The following is a 17,640-nucleotide window of genomic DNA, read 5'->3' on the forward strand; positions in this document are numbered from 1 at the left end:
TACATAAAATTGTAGTTAATGTAAGCATCAATCAGTGAATAATGTGCTAATGCAATTATGGATTGGAAATTGTGAGTCTCTGGCACAGTGCTTGGCCTTTAAGTCAGTAAACCAAGTTACAAGCTTGCCCAGGTGCTTTTAGGCGAAATTTTCCAACCTGGATTGCAAATACATAAAAGATACTGGTAATTCATACAAACCTTCATCATCTCTCACTCCAGACTCATTCAGTTTGCCTGAGGTTTTTCTTGAGGTCGGATTGAGGCAGGAGTCACTCTCCATGATGGTGAACACTTGAGGTTTGCGTTGGTTGATGCACGCCTGCCCGTTCCATGTCCACCAGATACGGTCGCCCGTCTGGGCGTATACCAGGTCTGAAATATGGGGTTCAAACATTTAAAACATTTACACAGAATAGTATTACATACAACATTTTGACTTTGCAGAATTAGATTCTTAAAATTAGACTAAGCCACATTGAATTCAGCTGGCCATGTCATATGGACCTATTTGACCAATGCAATCATCATCCTTTGATTGCAATAAAAATCATTCCATTTTTTTTCTAACAGAAAACTCAATAATTTCACAAACAGTTTATGTGAAATTGGAAAAAATACTTTAAATATGAAATGGCAATGTTTTCTTTCACAAAAATTTGCACAACAAGATTAAAATGTTGCTTTGTGTTATCATGCAGGCACAAACCTTGAGCGAGAAAAACAAAATAGTTTTAAAAGATTTGTTTTGTTTCAGGCAAGGACAGTGCAAAGTAACTTTGTTGTTGTGTGCATGTGGCAAATGATTTTTTTGTTGCTGGCATGTGCAAAGTGTTGCATATATTAGAGACCACATTTAATTCTTTGATGCGAAAAAAATCGAGAATGTCACAATTGCCATTCTAGATTTAATGTTGTTTTAAAATACGCTGTTCACTTATTATTTATCAACTATAAAGCATGCATGTTACCTGGGTTAAATCCACTCTCTGTGAGTTCAACAAAGTGTTCCTTCTGTTTCGGCTTGACAATGATGGTGCCCACATATTCTGCTGCCTCTTGGAAGTTCTGGTCGGAGAAATAGTATACTCCAGCCTTTAGGAAGATGTGTGACAGCAGGCCTTGTTTGCTGGATGGGAAAAGGAGTGATGAGAAATTTATGAAATGAGAAATGCTTTCTAACATTAATTCGGATGGGACTTCAAAAGGGAATTAAAATCAATAAATCATGAATCATCTTTATACTGAATTGTTGTTCTTTGACATTAACAGAAGAAAAGTTACTACATTGAGTTTATTTAAATTCATAAATTACCTTCAAAATTATTAAGGAATTATCATATGTAATTGTCAGATCTGTTCTTGAAATATATTTTTATCCGTTAAAAATGTTGTATTAAAATGTTTAATGCCAAAATAATTCTGTTTACTATTTACCTTGGTGTTGTCCATCTGAACCCATCTTTTACTGGCTGAAATGACAACAAAATTCAACATAATCAATTGGATAACACAGAGTTTTTGTTAATTAAGTACAAAAAATATTTTAATGATAAGTTTAAAGTAGTCTAAAAGATTGTTTTTAATGATAGTCAAGTGAAAGGTTCATAGTGTATTTTATGTTGAACACATAAGAAACTTAGCTCTTAAAGGAATCTATATATGACTTTCATTGTGTCTTGATTGCGTTTCATTTCTGGACATTAAGGTTCAGATTTACATCCATTTATGTAGCAACACTATCAGTTGTAGGCCATATACACTAAAAAACACATGCAAACTGCTCCAGTACTGACCACATAGGGATCATCGTCACCATGTTCCATCCCCGGAGCTTCTATCTCATACACACTGTGATGCTTCTTGCACTGAAAATCATACAACATACACTTTGTTAGTCTCCCATGATACACCAATAAAATAATAACACTTAGCCAATATTATAAACACAGTTGGACATCATAGATTTCATATATTAATAATAAACAAGAATTGAAGAAGAGGTCATCATTGAAAACAATTGGTGTTTTTTATTTTTGATAATGTCATCGTCTTTGAACATTAACGTATTGCCTGATACCGCACCAATATCAGTCCAATATACTTGTACACTAAATGTTTAAATAACAGAAAAATCATAAAACAATATGTAAAACATTAAGGCATGAGACTGGTGAAACAAGGGGTTACACTCCACCATATCAGTATTTTATAATAGTATACCTTAGCCTTGTCCCAGGACCACCATACTCGGTCGCCCTCCTCAATCAGTAAGATCATGGGCTGGTAGGCACGATCCATTATCTCTACACGATACTCCCTGTTGTTGTAAATTGTATGTTGTTACATAAATCTGTTTTTGCTGGGATATTTTAGGAAATTCTATGAACATTTATTATGCATTAGGCAATATGCTGGTGCAAATAGAACCTGACATATGCAAATATGTAATAGAATTAAATAGTATAATTCAAGAAAGCCTCAAACAAAATTCTTTGGAGACCATACCAATGAAAAAAACAATGTCAGGTTATTTTCTAAAGAATGGCACATAACTACTGTCAGATCAATGTGTCTTCATTTCCTTCTAACATTCTACTCTTGCATGCTATTTATAATACACCCTGCTGTAAGACTTAATGTTGTTACCTCTGAGTCTCCCTCACATGGACGACACAGTAGTGGACCTTTCCCAACTCTCGACCTTCAGTTATGAAGTAGTACATACCAGGACGCCTGAAATATAGTGTCACATTGGTCTTCAAAGTTAAGATTTCCTCTCGATGTCCTATAATTATGTTCAATTGATAATATATACAAGATTAGAACCTACAAGCCCAATATATTATATAAATACATAGAAAAATCCAGATTAGTTTTAGTTTTACAACTCTAGCTTGATTTGGGCTGGCAGGTTTATGTTAACCATTATCAGCATACATGTGTGTGAAACTGCTAGTATTGTTCATCAAACTGTTTTTACATAAAAATTATAGTGTTAATTCTACTTACGGAAAACTGTGTCTGTAGCTGCCCGAGACTGTTTTCACATTCCTGAAACAGAATGCGACTTTTTTTTACAAATAATTTAAAATAACAATTAATTTTAGTTTATTTCTTATATCTTATAATTCATTCATTATGACTATAAAACTGAAATCTGTGGTGTATATTTGCTTTTCTTTGAATGTTCACACCAGTCCTTTTTACATTAAAGAATCTTCATAACACCGAGAACAACACCCTGATTTACCCAGACGATTCAGGATCCCGTTTAAAACAAGCTGCGTTCATCTCGTATTTCACTTCCTGTACAGAGTGTGGACTGGTACAGTTCTTCCACTGCCACTTGATACTGTGACCCTGATCTATGTATATCACGTCTGGGGTGAACCCATCATCTGTCACGTCGGCTAAAAGGTCAATACGGCGTCGTACAGTGATGAGAAGAGGGGTACAGCGAACGCCACTCCTGTAATGATAAAGGTTAAATGTTAAGTTAGTTTAAAAGGAATGATCTATTATTAATCACAATGATGAAACTCTGAAGTTTTTATAACAATTTTCTTTTACACAGTATTAAAATCTGATATATACATGTGATAAACAACCATTTACTATTTCTGGATGAAAACAGCACTATTCATTGACATTGCTCAAAGCAAGGATCAAACTTGCAAAATTAATATACACAAAATACACACATGTATCAGCTTGTCTGCGAATACTTTGAGGCTGTATTAATACTGCTCTATAAACAGTTTCTGTTACGAGAGGCCAGTCAAGAGGGTGGCCCTACCCCCGATAAACAGGCCTTTTAAACCGAAACCAGTGACAAGACATGATCTCATCTAGACATGGCATGAACTGTTCATTATGCATGCATAGATATTGTTCAGTACCTAGTTCATCTTCAGTGTATTTTAATATGAAATATATGTGTTAATCTATGTTGAGGTATACAGCTAGCAGCATAGCTTACAGGGCAAACTTGTATTCGCCTTCCATGTTGAACTGTTGTTCATACTGTCCATTTGTCTTTGAGTGGTTGCCAGAGAATCCACCAATCACCGGCCGCAGTTTGTCACCATCATGTATCACCTGAAACAGCAGCAAGCCTTCAACATTTACAATTGTGGAAAAGAGAAAGAAGGTTTCCATAAGGACATACAATCCGTCTGATGACAAGATAATGACTTGACAATAAAATAGGTGTTAACCACCACTGTTTGTTTGCCTTATTGAATTTTTTTTTTTTTTTACTTAACATTATAAAAGAAAATCAATTAAGGTAAAAAACAATCCTATCAATTACAGGCACTAAAGACAACACATTCTTATGATAATCGGCTAAATGTGCCCACACACTAGATAAAGGCCGTGTTAATGTCATATCCTACCCCATCCCAAAACCATATCTACCCTTTTTAATTTTTAAATGCCCAAATATCATGGTTTCAGACCATTGTCGATCTAGCGTGAATGAAAAAACATTTGTTGCAGCCAATTTCCTTATGTTCAATCAATTATTTATTTATTTAATCAACTGTTAGTGATCTTAGATAAATGTCAATGAAGTGATTTAAAAAATATGTTTAAAAGAAGAAAGGCAAATACTAGCATGTCAACGTCACTGACATTTCAAGATTCCTTACTAGAAATTTTATCTTTAAAAAAGGCACCGACGCCCATTTTGAAGAAATATGTTTGTCATATGTCTTCTTGTGTCTCAATAAAATGATATTTTCTTTTCTCACTTAGTTACATCTATAATCAGGTATGATGAAATATTCAAACCATATCATAATTTAATGAGTTTATTATTACAATGAAGCCAGTAAGCTGATAGTGCTTGATATTCCCTAACACACAAGGGATGCATTAACAGCACTGGACCGAAAATAAGATCAATTTTCTGAATAAAACTTGGTCAAAATGCTGTTCTTATTAAACAAGATATAATATACTATTACAATAATAACTTTTATTATTAGAAATATCTTTAAGTACATTAATTAGCTTCAGCATTGACCAAATGTATGTTGCCACCATTCGCTGGTCAGAAGGGCTTTAGCAACATGTGTGGGTATATACATGAATCATTCATATTGACCATTTCAAATAATTCTATGGTCAGCAGCTAATAAAGGTGTGAAATGTCTGCTCTCTATGGCACTTCTGGTCAGTCAACATATTTGTACGTGTACGCGGTACGCCTAAACAAAGTAAATATAACCGATAATACACTGATCCCAGTTATTCTTGCTTGAAAACCAATGATATGGTTAGTAGCATGGCATTCTAGGGGAATTCATCTGATATTATAATGTGATCAATATCATTAAATATTTACACTGGCTGTCTTAAGGCATAGATACAATATTTGTTTTGACCATGGTTTCTTCTGATTACAAACTGTTGTGTAAGACTGTGATCTTTAATTATTAGCGTGCAATGCCAGACTATTTGTGTTCAGCTTTAAAAGTCTATCTTTTCTACATCATTTGACTTAGTGTAATATTTTGAACGCAATCACACATAGAATTTGCCATAGCATAAGAATGGGAATTACAATTCCAGTTGCTATTTCAAAATCACTTATATGTCCATAACAACCATTAAAGCAAGATATGTAAATACCACGGCGTTTAGTAAATAACAAAGGTCTATACTGCCAATAATGCTTTCAACAGTTTGAATTTCAAAGGCTTAACAGAATAAACGCCTAACAAGCTTACACGAGAATGTTGACTTTATAATGGTCAACCAAGCCTTGGCCTACAGATTTATTCGCCTACACATAAGAATGACATTGAGAGCTTTAACTGGTCTATTAAGGTATACTTAAATGATTTAAAGCTGCACTCTCACATATTGACCGTTTGACAACTTTTTATTTTCTTGTCTTGGAATGAGCGAAATTTTGTGTATTTGTCTAAAAAACTGTAAAATAAGACTGCTGATAAGAGATCAGATCACAGTTTTAAATATTTATACTCCAAAATTAATGTTTTATGGAAAAAAGTGCAACTAATGCTTTAAAAAAAATGGAACAGTCCTGCGTTGTTCCAAACAATTGAGATCTTTTCGATTGTGTGTCATCCTATATGACTGATTTGAAAACACTAATGCCAAAATCAGGTGAATCTGAGACAAAAAAAGAGAAAAAGTTGTCAAATTGGTCAATCTGTGAGAGTGCAGCTTTAAGCTGGTTAGAATAAATATTTGTTTCTCAACTTGGCAAAACAGAAAAGGTGCCAAGTTCATGGCACTTTAACATCACTTAAAAATTCAGACTTGTCTTATTAAGGATTGATTGCATTTGTTTTCCTGCATTCAGGCTGTATGAATGCAGGACAGCACACAAGCAAATACATGGATTAGTGCACTTCCATGGAAAGCAAGAGTGGCCTCAGGCGTTCAGTATATTGCGATCAATCCTTGTATTTACATTTGATATATAACAGTTATTCATCATGATTAAAAAATTGTAAAATCTTCCGATTATGCATATAAAACCAGAAAACAGACATACTGTCCTACTGTGTAATGGTATTGAATACACTTATAACTAGAAAATTTATGTCCACAAGATCAGGCAATGAACATTTTCTAGTCAAATCAGTCAACCTTATCTTGTTGTGCTGGTCAATGGGCTTCTACCTGAACAATGTCCACTGGGTCAGCCTGCTCCTGCCAGACAAAGATGACCGTCTGGCCTTCCATTATCACCACGTCTGCTGCTGTGAAACCATTCTTCGTTACCCCAACAATCGGCTCCTCCATTCCCTCTGAAATACAGAGCGAATCCAGTTATTTTGCAAGCAAATAAATTTGGAATTATTGTTCTCTCAGTTCAAGAGGTGAAAGTGAATTAGTTCTGAACACTAAAATAAAAGCAGACAGAACACTTTCACTTTCATTGTTGGCATTAACGTTGCAGAATATGTTAATTTTTAAGCAGTGAACTTCTTTGGTGAGTGTTCATAAAAAGTATGTTTAAGGCAGTAGCTGGTTATATATTCCAAGAAAATTAATTGAGCTTAGTTAAGTAGATAAAAGAATGAAAAAAGCTGTGCAATAACATAAGTGATTTTACCGGTACTTGAATTACAAAAGCGTGCAATGTAAAAATGTTTTTTCTTCCATAAAGGCTGTAAAAGGCATGACTGTTTCTGTTAGAAGGGAAAACGCAAAAGCAAAACACACACAAACATAGCACAAAAAAGCCAAGTTAAACAGAGAGTTCCAATACCAATGAGTTTCTGCATTTCAAGCAGGCCTTTAACATGTCCGAATCTGTTAGAGTTCCTAGAGGCTGACCCGCCCCTCTGTCCCAAGAACAAGCGTTTTTCCGATCCAGAGCTGGCATATTGTACATCCTGCTCAGGTGCATTTGGAAAGCTTACTATCATTTTGGAATGGTATTTTCTTTCATAACAGTTGCCTTAACAAGCTATCATCCCTCATTCGTGGTCATTGTTAGTAGACTTTGTTTCATCTTAATAAACTCATTCACATGTCTAAATTTTGAGTTTTGAAATGTAAATTTTCCTTTTACAAGTACATTAACATACACATTTGTTGATTAAATGTTTTCATATACGGTATGTGACACATGATTTTTTAAATTTTACTTTCCAAACGTAATCCAACAATATAGTAAAAACTCTAATATGGAGTAATACACAATTAAATTGATATTCGTTTTTAACATCAACTCCAAAACATTTGTACTGCCACCAAGAAATGCACACACTTTGGGATCAGAGGTTGTACTATTTCCTCGTCACATGCTTTTGGTAATTAGGTGTCATATTATTAGTATCAATTAACAACAATGTATTTTTGCTTGAATAATAAATATCCCATCTGTTTTCTTGTTAATCAAAATAACGGGACCATAGACACCATTTCCACGCACATGTGTAAAAAAAACAACATAGCTGGTCTTCATTTTCATCCTTGGGAATGAATCTTCAGACTGGAACTTTTTAAATGGTAGATGACACTTCCCTGTGGCTATGGGACTTGTTTTCCAGCACATAACAAGAACTTATCAGGTATTTAGTATTCATTAGTTTTTCATATTTTTGCACAATATTTTTTATTCAGGTTGATCAAAGGAAGAGAAAACTAGAACAAGTGCTTGACATCTTATCTGCCAGGGATTGAACTTAAAACTTTTCGATGAAAGGTGGACATCTATATAATTATACACCATAATAATAACTAAGATATAATAAAAAAAATCTCACCATTTTGTGGAAGGGGTCGGGGCAATTCTGATTGGGAAAAAACATCAAAAGAAATATGGAATTCCAATCTTTGCAAGAAAATATCAAGATGGATTGGAAGAAACAGATAATAAAAGGGTGTTATTAGACTTATTACTTTACATTACATATAGGTCAAAAAAACTTCTTGTTTAAATGTTTTGTCCAAAGAATGTTTCAAATAAGTTTTGGCCAATTGTCATTAGGCTTTGGGAGTGGGGCAAAATTCAGCCCAAAATTGAGCTGGATTTTTTGTTCACTATAAAAACAAGTCTATATACTTTCAGAAATAGGACTTATGGGATTCTAGAAACAAAGTCTGGCAAAAATGGCAGCTTATAATGAAACCCTTTTGCAATGAATTTGAAATGTATCACAAATTTGCTTTAAAATTGTATCACAGTAGAGACATGTATCACTAAGAGTATTATTAAGAATCTTAAAGGGTCTAGTCCTTTGTTTCCTTATTTGAGTTGAATGGCATCCATTGATATTGAGTTAAAATCTAAAATAACATGGACTATAAGCTCTAGAAAACAAACAGCAAGCTCCGAACCTCGCTAAAACCATGTAAATCTTTAACACAAAATCTTGCCCCAAACAAAGTCCTACTTACGTGTGGGATCGCAAACAAAGCATTCGCTATCTGTGACAACTTTTACATTGCCACGGGGTTCTAATAACCACCAATAAATATAATATGTTAGTAAAATGCAGCGATAATAGTAGTATGATATGAATGAATGTAGTTCAATTAAATTAATGCATGATCTTAAATTACCTGAAGACAATGCAATGGATGACAATGCTCATCTGTTTCTACCTATGTCAAGGTCAAGGGGCATAACCTGACATTGATTTAAAGCCAGAGTTAGGGGCCCTGCTACACATATTGTCATCTTCATTGAAAATGACATACAGTAAAACTGCGATAACTCAAACCTCGATAGCTCGAGAACTGGGGATTGAGCAAGCACATGTATAAATCCCAAACTTTATTTCTTCTTCTTTTATATCAAACATACTGACGATAACTTGAGACATTACTAAGTCCACCACTAAAGCACCGTTGCCAGTTCTAAAACATACAGTAAAGCTTATACATATACAACCTCGAGGTCATAATTTTCTAGAAAGCGTGTTACCAAAATAAACAAACGATTGAAAGGGGTTAAATCTTACGCAAGTTGTAAAAATTGCAATGATAGACAAAAGAATAATTAATAAGGTGTGAAAACTGATAATCACTGTTCACGCATGACCAATATTAATTGGACATTCCAGAAGATAATGGTGATAGTATAATAATAATGAGAACCTAATTAAAATGTTCTTTTTTATATGGAATACCACTTCTAGACATATACTGACTACAAAAGTGGAAAAAAAGGCATTTCATCATAGTCTTAAAACGAAACTCAGGATAACTAGAAAACATCAGATAACTCAAGGTTATAGGTCGGGCAACTGCATTCTTGAGATATCACAATTTAACTGTATGTATAGGCAATGTTTCATGTAAATATTTGCAATTATGTACAATGTCGACAACATGGATGCTATGTCAATACTACAACTTTGTTTCTTTGACCCATTGACAAGCTAGTTGCTATGGTGGCATAGAGGTGACATGTGTGAATTATAATCTATCCTAGAGGCAATGACTGACTTACTTGTTCTCTCCTCTAAGTATGTCATAATTACAACTTAGTGGGAGCAAGTGAGTAAGTCATGGCCACGACATAACAAAGTCGTTGGAACCAGATAGTAAGTCATGGCAACAACATCTTGGATACGAGATAGTTCCTATGGGAAAGAGGATAAGTAAGTTGAAGCGACAAGATCATAAAACCCACATGTCACCTCTATGCAACCATAGATAATGATGAAATTGATACCTTAAAATAATTTGGTAGTTAAATAAGAGTTTGGAAAAATTGCTTTCTTTCTTTTTTAGGTAAGCAATTTGTACATGAATTTTTGTTTGAGTATACTGACTTTTATTTTGTGGAGATAGCAATAAGCATTCTTTACCAGGTTTTTTAACCAGACAACTTACCTAAAGGTTTGCAAACAAGGCATTCGCTTTCCTTGACAACCTTAACGTTGTCATGGTGATCTAATAAGCATACAATAAACATAAGTGTCTTAGTGAAATGACATTTTTAAATGATGTGATAAGTTATGCATGCACAAGCTGAATTTTTTATTTGTAAGCATTTGCATGCACAACAAAGAAAACCATGACATAAGTAGTTGGTTTGAGATGGTTTGTAGTTAGTAAATGATATTCAGATATTTCTACCCGAAAATAAAACTATAAGTCTTTACCTCTAAAATACATTACCAACGTAAGGAAAGATTTTTTCAAATTTTCCGTTACTCAGATTTTTTTGATTTTTTGCAATACACTAGTCTAGTAACAATATCATTCCTCCCTATTGGTAGGGATCTCTTTTGCATGCTTTCAAAAAGATGTTAACATTTTTGGAACTTGACATTTATCTAACAACATCAAATTACTGAATGCTGATTATTTTCTCATTGTAAGTATCAAGTTAAATTCGAACGTATCTATCCCTCCACAGAAAATATTTTTTTAAAAGTCTGAGTAACAAAAACTAAAAAATATCTCCTTACATTAAAAATATATGTAATAAAAATAAACGGTAATGCCACATCTTTAATAGAAAACAGTGCCAAAAATAATCCATTCCACTGTCATTACATGATGCATCCACAAGTTTGAATTACTTTCAAAAACATGCTTATGTTGTGTAATTTGGAAAAACATCTCATGATCTTCAATTGCATTTTTTTCTTTAACTGCAATCTCAGACCATGGCAAAATAAAACATAATGGAAGGCTTCATGTGGCTGACAGTGGCTGGAGTGAACAGCATGACCAATCTTCCCTACTTACCAACATTTCGCGACATACTGTTGCCTGACCGCTGTGCCGGGGGCCGTTTGTCAGACCGGGGGCGAGGGGAATGTGAGCCACGGGCAGATCCCCCGCGGGTTTGAGTCACATAATAGTCATCTACAATCTCCTCGCCATCCTTTGATGCTCCAGTACCCATTCCTGGGTCAGTCTGGATGCTGATCTCTGAAATGAATGAAATACTATATCACTGACTTTTTCCTTAAAGTTTTATTCAATCATATTTTAGAGGACAATACCTCTGAAAGATTAATGACTTAAACCTCTTCGACACCAGTGCAATTAGCAGGAGATGCACCACAGGGGATTAACATTCCTTAAACTAGGCCTTTAAGCATTAGCACCAAACCTAATCTCTGTCAAAGATAAGGTTTACAAAGGAAAGGCCCTTCTTAAATTCATTTAAAACAGAAGCAATTTCTCTGACAAATCATGCCCATGTCTGATATTTATACCCAGTTTACCTGAGAGCCGAGAGTCATAAATAATGTTGCTATTATCTCTCTATAAATCATCTGTGAAGTGCTCTGTCACAGTCTAATATTGATCATAGTGTTAACGTTGAACAATTGTGAAGCACCGACTTGTGGCATATTTATTGTCATGTTACGTAATGACACCGCTAAAGCATTTCAGTGTTGTACTTTTGAGGAAATCATTAATGTCAATATATCTATTTTTGCAATTCTGAGAGCAAAATCATGTTTATAACTACAAGCACTCTAAATACCATATTTTGGAGAGATGAGGACAAGTATTGTCAAAAAAAAATAAACGGATTATACTTCATATATTTTATATAGTTCGATATTGTTATAATCAAAATAAATTAATCATTCTCAAAGTGCTAAATCGGCATTAAAGACGAATGAGGTATTACTTTGTACTTATTGCACAACATTTTATACATAAATTGTTTCCACCACATTTGCCTTTAAAAGACAATAAATATTGTGATCAGTAAAAAACATGTATTTTCAAAATAAATGTTTCATGTATTTTCAATCAAATTGTTAACGACCGAGTAACCTAGCTGTGTTTCTATTTGTCATCCGAGGGTAAAATATTTTAACCCAGCAATCATTCCCAAGTGTACAAACATGAAAAATAAATAACCTTGTTTGATCAGCAATCTTTATATTGATTACATAAGTATTCGAAACAAAAAAGTGAAAAATGTTCAAGTTTATTTGCCGAAATACTATTAGAATGATAGTCAAAATTTAAACAGAGTGTTAATTAAACAAAAGCTAGAATGAAAATTATACATCATTATAATAAAATAATATAAAGATAAGCTAATTAATTCATGTATCGGCTTTGAAAGGTTTAGACTTAAAAAAGCCAACCAATATAATTTCTAGATCTATCCCGTTTTTGCAATGCATATATAACTTGTGTTTTTTTCTTACAAGATAGTTATGCATGAAATTAAATAACTTTCTTTACCAAGGACTTTCCTGATTTCCTGGCTCTCATTTCTCAAAACATCTTTAGTCTCTTAAACAGGATTAAGCTAAGCTGATTACATTTGTTCTGATATGATTTCTTTAATTCTCTCATTTCAAAGAGTTTTGAGAGTTATTTTAAAGATAATTCTGATTAACTACTTTTAGCTAGATGCAAAATCAAGTAAAAACAATGTATTTGTCTAAATGAAATAAGGGACTTAAGCCTGTCATGCTTAAGAAGATTCATGAAATTGGGGCCTGGGGGCTGTTTCATCAGGCATCCTAGAAGCTTATTTCAGGCGTAGGAGAGGTTTTCAATAGTATAACCACCGTTCAAATATAGGTACGAAATCTGCTCCTAGGGGGCTTGAAGAAGTGGCCCTCTGGTTACTACACCGAGAGAACTTGACTATTATTCTCTGCATTATAAATGAAAACTTCTCACTTTTAAACAGCAGTAAATAATGTATATGTATGTATGCCAGTTATTGATTGGAAAAGTGGCATACATAAATACTTAAACTGGAAGTTGTTGGTCCATATTTGTTTACACTGTGCTGATTAGGTCTTCGATGAATCTCACCTGAATTCGGTGCAGATATATTTACATATAAGAACATCAAATGCCTTGTTAATGTGCTTATCTCTACGGGCGATTTGAGAACTTTGGTAGTTTTACCTATTCCGATAACTAAATACCGACAAGCATTGAAACTCAAATATCCTTCTTTATAAAGTGATCAATCGATGATTCTTGAGTCTGATGCAAGTTAAACAATTGATACTTTACACAATAAATTAAAAATTCAAGTCAACAGGCTAAGCAACAGGTCCAAATTTTCTGGAACAAGTCCCTTAACATGATCAAGCTAGTTTTGGTATAATTCGAGTAATTTATCCTTTTGAAAACTTCTGAGCCTTCAAAAGAAAATATCATAATGATCATCACGAGTTCGGAGTCTTTAAAGGAGAAATTCTTCATGATAATCACACTTTTTAGTAGTATGAAGTTGCATTTTTTTGTAGTAAGAAGTTTAGAAATATGGCTAAATGCAAGTATTAAAACAGCTTGTTATGCTGAATTGTTTTGAGATATTGAATCCAGAGGATTGTGATTCTTTAAGTCAAATTCTGTAATATTTTCCATTTTAAGATTTTTAGCCAACTTAAAATAACTTAAAATAATTATTGTACTTTCTTTTTCAAGTATTTTTTTTTAAACAGCATCAAAATTTATATAATACTGATTATTCCTTTGTCATTTAATTATGTATAAGGGTTACAGCACTCTTCCCACACAAACATATCCAGACAGTAAAAGCCCTGCCAGTTGGTACTTCATCCCCTTCCCAAAACTTGAATAATTAATCAACATACCTTAATTAAGACAAGTCGATACCTTCCAAAACAAGGAAATGGGGAAAGTTAATAACCTTAGGCTTACCATGGAAAGTAACATTCAGAATCATTACTTCACTGACAATAGAAATAAGGAACAGCTGTATAACTTGCACTGTAAGATTTTAGATAAAAATAAAGGACCACAAGAGAAATAATAAAAATCAATAAAGGGAAATAACTCATTAAATACTGCAGCCAGAGTTATGGTTGATGTGCACTGCACTTCTTTTCAATGAGATATATGTGTATATGAGGTTTGAAGTCAATACCTCAAAGACTACAAAGTGATGCACACAAGCACACACACAAACAAACACATACGCATACCATTATCATATCCCTTTCAGAATTGGGTAATAACAAAATTATTTATGTTGATATTTATTCAGCTTCTGGCGCCAATATCTCAAAAGGTGGAGTCTTAAGCGTTACAAGTTTAAGTAGCTTAATCTACTACTTAAGCTTGATTTTACTGATTTTTTTTAGTATATCGTGATAAATAAGATATTTTCCTTTCAAAGTTCAAAAACTTCATCCTGTTATAAGAGACTTGATAAATTTCAGGTAATTTGGGCCAGATGCTAAAAATATCTGTATTTTAATATAAATGCATTTTCTCTGTGGTCTGTGTTTATTTAGATTTCAAGGTTTAACAATTTTGGTATTTGAAATTAAAAGGTCAATTTGTTACTTTAAACTTTCAGGATATATTTAAATTAGTATTTAAAGAAATGTGTTAACCTTACCAATTGATATTGAGTGCACAAAAAGTCTGATAAATGGCGCTTACCGCTCAATAAACAGTGTATGTATTTCCATACATTATATCCTTACGAACAGCAGATTATACCCTATTGTGAAAGGAATCGTATGTAAATAAGAGAGGTAAAAGAATGCGCCCAACTTAATAAATGGAGGAAACTTTTTAACACTTTCTAAAGAATTGAAAATTATGTTAATTGGAATGCTCATGAAACATTTAATTTCAAACAACTTGCAAACAAAAAATTATTTAGACTTACTTATGGTTTAAAATGTTGAATATTATTTTAAGATAATTGTTAATAAAAGGAGGCTAAAAGAATATCACAATGTGATGCCAACTTGTACAGACCTTCAAAAATGTTAAAAGACACCCTGGTTGAGGTATAACAATACAGGATTTGACTAAAATCATTTCTTTTATTTATTTAGTATTGGAATTACATTAGTATAAACCTCGTAGATATTTAGTACAAACATCTACAGTACATGTAGAACTTTCATATAAGTCTGGTTACCATGTAAATATAGAGAACCCTATCATCAATGGAATGACATATCTGTTTATTTCATAAAATGTTTATTTTTTACAAACATGAAATAAGATTTAAGTCTTTACTTGATATACAATCTTGAAAATACCTTTGAAATTTTATCTTATGGAGAGTGCAAAGCTATGTCAACTTAAAAGAAAATTATAGTGCCACTAAATGAAACGCCACATAATAATGACTAAAATTATTGAATAAGCAGTCATTGACAGTCTGGTATACTAATTTGAGTCATTGTGAAAAAGCTAATCAAAATCAGATTACAATTGACATGTGAACATTGTTCCATATTGTCTCTTTTGATACAATGACTATCATGTTCCTGGGTTTAAAATACTGCAGATATTAGCGCTATACCAGGGCTAGTTTTGATGAATTAAATGTGGTTTACAGAAAAAAAAGGTATGCAATGATCACTGATAAGTCAAATAGAAAATAATTGATATGTACGTACATTACTTCGGTACAACTGGTAAGTACTTTTGGAAACCATAATACCATGAACATATACAAAATTATATACATGTATGCATGGAGACCACATTCAACAGACGATCTCAGCCCTGACAGATCATACAAAATAAACAAAGATGTTTGATCAGTTTCAAAATCTCTATTGAGTTTCGATAACATCAACTTAGCCTTCCTAATGTTGAAATGTGTATTATTGTAGGAACATTAACTAATGATTTATTAATAAATATTTGAAAAATTGGTTGTTTTGATTTTGTTTACTTTTGTAAAACGATAGTTTAATAATTTCAAACGATAGCCATTGTTTATTGAACTCATTAAATGAATATGCATACCTGTCATCTTCAAAGAAGCGGCTAATTAGATAATTAAAATCACGTCATAATCCTACTTTCACTTTACGCACGTGCAGAACTGTCAAACTCACGAGCAAGTAAATTTTCGTTTCGAGGGCCAAATATCAATCAGCAATGAATGGAAGCTGATAACATTACTTACCAACGTTTGAAAGAAATAAACCTTATCTTTTGTAAACAAATCCAACACACTTTGACTGTATTTAAACTTTTGCAAGAGAAATAGCAGACTTGTTTATTCTTGCCGCTCCGTGTCCGCCATTTTGAAGCAACTAATCATTTACACCTGTAACTGGGGAAACGCTGTCACGTGATGACGCGCACCTGTCAAATTAAACAGACGACAGTTTTTTTTTGTAAATGTAGTAATCACGTATATTCGAAACCCATCATTTTAAAATCATATATATTAGGGAGAGATAAAATCTTTGTAAAAGGTTAGATTTCATGAGAAATTGATAATATTTTAATCTGAATTCATGCATACATCTTCACAATTATAGTTCCTCTATTATTGGAGCGATATCTACATGTACAATGCACAAATATGCAGAAAATACTCAGTTGTATTTAATTATGGACAAATGGACAATCACCAGAGTTTTATAGATAAAGGTTTTACTTTCAATATCAATTGCTTATCATTTTGATGAGATTTTTGGTTTAAAAATAATACTGACCAGATAATTAGACACTTAGCCATATTTCGTCCCTACACCATTATATTTGATCAATTGAGTGAAATCTGTATAGTCTGTCTGACCATTGGCAATATTAGACTTAAGAAGATAAAGAGGTGTGTAAACACATTTTCTAAAAATGATATTATAGTTATACACCAGTCAATTATAACCACGCCCCCCCCCCCACCCCCAGGTGCGGGGGTATACCGGGGATATCCGGCGAAATGGGCCGTGTTTTTACCTTTCAGGTGGCCCCGCAGTGCCGGGTCAATGCGGTGGTTTTGTCATCGCGCAAAATATAGCGGGGAATGGGCCTTACCTTTTGGCGGGGATTTAACCATCAGTTCGTCCCCGCAGGATTTTACCAGGGGTTGGCTGGACCCAAAGTCAAAGTCCCCGCTATTCCCCGGACCTGGGGGGCCGTGGTTACAACTGACTGGTGCATTACGGTATCTACTAAAGGTGAACCGGTATGGGGTATTCGGGGCGCAGGAAACCATATTCGGGTTCTAGATTTGCTCTAGTGAAGAAAGCTATATGCTGATATAAATCACTTTCAAGTCTGTTTCCTAGGCAGAAACCATCCTTTTTGAGATGCCACAATAATGTATGTGGTGGGGCTTGAACCCCAAACCTATTTTGTGGGATGAACTCCTTAAACATTATAAATCTCACACATTCTATAACTCAAAACTTTGGTTTTATTTGGTAAACAATCTCTTCAATATTAAAAATAATGTTAA

General features: G+C 33.5%; 1 protein-coding gene across 11 annotated transcripts in view; it reads right to left on the reverse strand.

Moving 5' to 3' along the window:
* The window catches only part of LOC128217013 (uncharacterized), a 59,634-nt gene extending 43,162 nt beyond the window's left edge, over window positions 1–16,472 (reverse strand). For 9 of the 11 annotated variants that reach the window (XM_052923806.1, XM_052923815.1, XM_052923814.1 and 6 more), the window contains exons 1-13: window positions 16,357–16,472; window positions 11,199–11,384; window positions 8,892–8,951; window positions 6,663–6,790; window positions 3,982–4,100; window positions 3,253–3,471; window positions 3,012–3,053; window positions 2,649–2,735; window positions 2,223–2,319; window positions 1,796–1,867; window positions 1,437–1,471; window positions 971–1,128; window positions 201–374 (exon numbers count right to left, since the gene is read on the reverse strand). In XM_052923806.1, coding sequence (XP_052779766.1) covers window positions 201–374; window positions 971–1,128; window positions 1,437–1,471; window positions 1,796–1,867; window positions 2,223–2,319; window positions 2,649–2,735; window positions 3,012–3,053; window positions 3,253–3,471; window positions 3,982–4,100; window positions 6,663–6,790; window positions 8,892–8,951; window positions 11,199–11,358 — 1,351 coding nt within the window. In that variant the 5' untranslated portion in view covers window positions 11,359–11,384; window positions 16,357–16,472. Of the gene's footprint in view, window positions 1–200; window positions 375–970; window positions 1,129–1,436; window positions 1,472–1,795; window positions 1,868–2,222; window positions 2,320–2,648; window positions 2,736–3,011; window positions 3,054–3,252; window positions 3,472–3,981; window positions 4,101–6,662; window positions 6,791–8,891; window positions 8,952–10,334; window positions 10,355–11,198; window positions 11,385–16,356 lie in introns of those variants that run through there. The other 2 variants (XM_052923809.1, XM_052923811.1) reach the window with 2 other exon arrangements.
* Window positions 16,473–17,640: the final 1,168 nt, after the last annotated feature.

This window comes from Mya arenaria, chromosome 14 (genome assembly GCF_026914265.1).
Source record: "Mya arenaria isolate MELC-2E11 chromosome 14, ASM2691426v1".
Lineage (NCBI taxonomy): Eukaryota > Metazoa > Mollusca > Bivalvia > Myida > Myidae > Mya > Mya arenaria.